General features: G+C 45.8%; 1 protein-coding gene across 1 annotated transcript; it reads left to right on the forward strand.

Moving 5' to 3' along the window:
* The first annotated feature begins 3,715 nt into the window (after positions 1-3,715).
* LOC129762499 (cuticle protein 2-like) lies at positions 3,716-4,899 on the forward strand. Its single transcript, XM_055760804.1, has 2 exons — positions 3,716-3,875; positions 3,962-4,899. Exons 1-2 carry the CDS (start codon positions 3,864-3,866, stop codon positions 4,406-4,408), a joined length of 459 nt encoding a protein of 152 aa, XP_055616779.1. The 5' UTR covers positions 3,716-3,863; the 3' UTR covers positions 4,409-4,899.
* Positions 4,900-5,260: the final 361 nt, after the last annotated feature.

Consider the following 5,260-nt stretch of genomic DNA (forward strand, 5'->3'; position numbering starts at 1 on the left):
GTAATGCGATCGCCTGAGGAGGGCCCCCGGACTGGAGCTGGTCCTGGAACGGGCGTACATGCGAGCGGCCAGCGGCTAGAGGAAGTGGTGCAAGAGCGGACCCCTAGTCATCGGGCTCAGCCCGTAAACCGAACGCTAAACAGAACCCGCAGCACAAGAAATCACAATGGCAATGCTGCACCTGCAAATGATGCTGCGATTGGACGACGTCAGTCGCTCACATTGACAGGCCGCCAACGGCAACGAATCATGTGGACGAGAGAGATGAATGAATTCGTGATTCGTTGCTATTATGTCTGCACAAGATTGGAGACGGACATGTCCGGCAGACCAAGAATGCTGGAAATGTTCAACGAGCAGTTCCCACGATTTGCCGGCCAACTAGATCGGAATAAGCTCTACACACGGAGACGAGCGATTTTGTCACACAACATGCTGTCCCCGGCTGAAATAGAGGCCATCAAGTTGGAAGTGCAACGAGAACTGCGTAGAGAGAGTGGAAGATCGAGCGATATGTCGAGAAGGAGCTCTGCTAGGCTGAGTGCATCGTTCGCTAGTGAAAGGCGCGAATCTATTGCACCACCACCGGATCCAGTGGATGAGCCTAGAGGACAAGAGCCGGCAGAGGATCAACAACGAGGTCAATTAAAGAACGAATTGGCTTTCCACATGGATGCAGCAGTGACCCAGTTTTACGGAACGGACCCCTTAACCCGACACAAGATTCCGAAGTTGCAGTATTCCCACCGACTAACGAGTGCCGTCCAAGTACTCGACCAGGAAGTACTACCTGTGTACCTGGAAGTGGTAGAGAATCTAGAGGAGCTGCAATTTATCGTTTATTGTGGAACTGTAGCTGTTGTACGGACGTTAGGAATGCGCACCTTTCACCAAGACGATAGACAGAACCGCGTACTCTCCAAAAAACCGAAGCCTGCTTGGATGAGACGCCTGGAAGGTCGTATCCAAACGCTCCGAGTAAAAATCGGTCGACTAACGCAGTACAAGAGGGGAAGTCGATCGCGAAAGCTGATTCGTGGAGTTGCTGAAATTGTGAAGCCGGCAGAGCTCTCTGATCTTAATGAAAACCGCATCATTGAGATCCTCGACACCCATGTACAACGGTTGAGTGCTCTATCAAAAAGGTTAAGACGTTATACGGAATGTACGAAAAGGCATGCGGATAATCGTATGTTCAGTATGAACGAAAGGGAGTTCTACAGCCGCATCAAAAAAAAAACGCAATAATTACGATGGTGGTCTTCCTGAGATTGACGAAGTTACCCAGTTTTGGTCAGGCTTATGGGAGAACCCTATTCAACACCGAAGTAACAGGATGTGGCTGGCAGAAGAAGAGGAATATGGAAACGGACTTGAAGCAATGCCTGCCGTTATGGTAACCGCCCATGATATCAACGAAGCCATTCGATATTCCAGGAATTGGGCTGCGCCAGGACCAGATTTCGTGCACAATTTCTGGTACAAAAAGTTTTCTTCAACTCATGGGCGAATGGCAGAGTGCTTCAATAAGGTATTAGAAAATCCCCAAACAACACCGGAGTTCGTGACCAGGGGAATTACTCATCTGATGCCAAAGGATCAAGACACAGCGAATGCGGCGAAGTACAGGCCAATAACATGTCTAACGAGCCTGTACAAGCTACTTACGTCGGTGATTAATAAAAAGATACAAAACCATTGCGATGTTAACGAAATATTAACAGAAGAACAGAAAGGCTGTAAACAGAACACGCGGGGCTGCAAAGATCAAGTCGTTATCGATGCAGTCATCGTCGGACAAGCAAGCCGAAACAGAAGGAACCTGAGTATGGCGTACATTGACTATAAAAAAGCATACGACTCAGTACCGCATACGTACCTGATAAAGGTACTAAAAATGTACAAGATACATGATGGCGTCATCAGGTTTATGGAACACGCAATGGTAAACTGGAGCACCTCGCTTAGTATCACCGACGGAACAACTATGTTGAGATCCAGAACTCTCAATATTCGCAGGGGAATATTCCAAGGTGACACATTCAGTCCTTTGTGGTTTTGCCTTGCGATGAACCCCTTGAGCAGAGCACTCAACCGAAGCAGCCATGGCTACCATATCAACAGAACAACGACAATAAACCATACCTTCTATATGGACAAATGTGGCATTTGAAAGGCATCCGTATTATACCAGTAGTGATCTCTGCTACTGGTTTAGTTCCACACTCTCTCACGCAGTCATTGGAGGAGCTGCAAGTAACAGAGCAGCTTGCGGTTATGCAGAAAGCGGTGATTCTTGGAACGTGTAACATAGTGCGACGGTTCCTGAATCACCATAATTAGAACACGATGATTGTGCAGACACTATTATAAAGAGAAAAAAAGAAAAAAAAAGATACCACAGAGCCTAATCCCCCTTTGGCATTTAAGAAGCCCGGGGGTAGGTGAATATTCCAGCTCAATGCTGAGAAGTGCCATAACTCTATATAATAATAATAATTATAATATGCCATAATTGTAATTCACCATAATAATTCATTGTAACACTCTATTTGAAACATTAAATGATCTCCAATTAAATATATTTATACAATATTAATTTTTAGCGTTAACAGTTCAATATCAATACAATATCAATGTAATCAATTACAATATCAATTAATAACAATTTATCATCAACTCAATTTATTATGTAAAACAAAACGACAACCTTGGAAGCATCCTCGCCCGACTGAAACAATCCTCTTGGGTCGACCAGGGACTAGGAATTTTGATTAAGTTCCATCTGACTGGGAACGAATAGTATGTAGAACACGATAAAATAACCCATCTTTCTGATGAAATTTGATATAAATTTGCTAAATTGATACACATTTGACTGCTTACCCCAGTAATGTGATGTGAAATCGATTATCTTAATTAGCCATCTACTTGTAAGAGTCACGGCAAGGACAACCTGCCACTTTCATGAATCAATGTCGGCTCAAACATCGAAACATGTAACGAGCAATGCAATTAGTGTGTCATTATGTTCGAAAGAAAGCAACTTGATTGGAAATGCAGATGGAAGGAAAAACGAACAATTCAAGCATAACGCCGCATAAGTTCCGCATGGAAAACCATGACCTTGCCTTCCCTTTCGTTTCTCTCGGGGGGTTTTCGTGGGTTGTTTTGCGGCACTATGCAATCAAGCCCAATCTGCACAACCAGAACTAACCAATGATCAAATTATAAATGCACCAATATCTATATTCACATTCTCAAACGGGTGGTTGTGATTCGGGGCAGTTTACATTCACGCGGGGAGAGGGGGAGGTTTTTCTTTCGCAGAACAAACTGCACAAGAAAACAAAAATTCTTCCGCTGCGCAGCAGCCAAGAATCGAGTCGCTTTTCGCAGATTATCTAGCGCGCGTTTGGCTGACAAGTGAATGTGCCCTGCCAGAGGGGAACTGGTGCGGCCGCCCGGATCATACAGAGAGTAGTGGCCGGCAACCACCGGATTGCTTCGCGGCGACAAAATTGTCGACCATACGAAGCGCGCACGGACAACCTCGTATGGAGGCATGCTGCAGGCTTCAGGCTCTGCTTCTGCTGCTGCAACGAGAAATTATTGCATAAAATCAACGAAGTGCTGCAGTTCGTGACTAAAGCCCGTGTGCTCGGCCGCTCGTGTGAGGAAACTCCGAGCAGGGTATAAAATGTGCTTCCCAGCCGCACTAGGGGCACAGTTCGCAAACAGTCCTGGTTCGAGCGCGATCAACTAGGAGGTTTCCGGTTCAAATTCTACACTCAATAGTGCAATCAGTGTGAGTCAGTGTTCCCAGCCACAACGAGAGAGCTGCGTTAGTTAAAACATTCAAAATGAACACCTTTGTAAGTGCCATTGATCCCATTCTAAGACACAGTGAAAACCCAGAAAATATTCAGTGCAATTGAACTCATCCTGTTCCACTTTGTAGGTGTGCGGATTCGTGCTGCTGCTGGTGGCAGTTTGCTCCGGCTCCTATCATGGTTCTCCAGCGGGTCATTGGGATCATGCACCGGCCCAGAAATGGCACGGTCCTCTGCACGTTCCAGTGATCGAGAAGGGCGTTCCAGTTGAGCCTCCAGCAGTGCAACACGCCAAAGCCGCACATGCCGCAGCCCATGCTAAACTCCAGGCATACGGTCCAGGACCGGGATACGGCCCAGCTCACGATCAGCACTCCGGTCCAGCGTACGGAGCCTGGCATGGACCCCAGCACATTCCAGTGATCAAAAATGGAGTTCCAGTGGAGACTCCGGAAGTGCAGCATGCCAAGGCCGCCCACTTCAATGCCGTGGCGAGTGCGGGTGCTCACGCTGGGGCCCATGGATACGAAGATGATGGCTCGTACAAGCCACACTGGGGTGCCCATCACTACTAACCCTAGCCCCTGTATGCTCACACTCTCAGCTATCTCAGTCCAACCAACCACTGCCACCACTGCCTTTATCAATACCTGTTAACAAAACGTGATGATTCTCAATAGTGACCGCAAAGCTTCCGGCTTCCCTGATCTATACTGCTATTGAGTGCTTAGAATGTAAAACTGTCGTGCGCACGAGGAAACAACGAGAAGAGTTCTCCCACGAACTAAAAGGCGATTCCGTTTTCGTTTATGTTTCAACACTTTCGAAGCGAATCAAATGTCATCTCAGGAATTAACGACAAAATTGCAGCTGTGAATTGATACCTGTTCGTGGGACTAGCTTCGAAAGGAGGCGCGTGTCCAGCTCCGAAGTCTGGGAACAACGAGATTATAAACGCTGTTTTACTCTTATGTATAAACTTTTACCTTTATGTGTAGCCTATACTTTGTACTTTATTATGTGTAAGGAACATGCAAATCCAAGACAATATTGGAGGAAAAGCAAAGTGAATCGTTTTTGTGAGTGAAAGTTTGAGTATCCGAAAATATCTTTTCCTGATTGTTCAATCAAAACCAAAATCCACATTGTGCTTGATCTTGATCATGAAATTTTAACGCCTTCCATCACTATTTTACTTCGAATTATTCACACCCAAGAGACCAAACTGTATCCGATACAAACTTGTCTCTACCTCCCAATGATACTGCCATCATCCATTAAGAGTTGACTGAGTCGAGTTCTGATAGAAAACTGCATAATGACATGGTAGCTCAAAGGCTCCTTCCATGGAATGATCGAGTGATGGAATCTACCTCATTCACACTTTAATTTCTTTTAATTTTATAATTAGAGCTCCGTAAGCTGAG

Source organism: Toxorhynchites rutilus, chromosome 1, assembly GCF_029784135.1.
Source record: "Toxorhynchites rutilus septentrionalis strain SRP chromosome 1, ASM2978413v1, whole genome shotgun sequence".
Taxonomy (NCBI): Eukaryota; Metazoa; Arthropoda; class Insecta; order Diptera; family Culicidae; genus Toxorhynchites; species Toxorhynchites rutilus.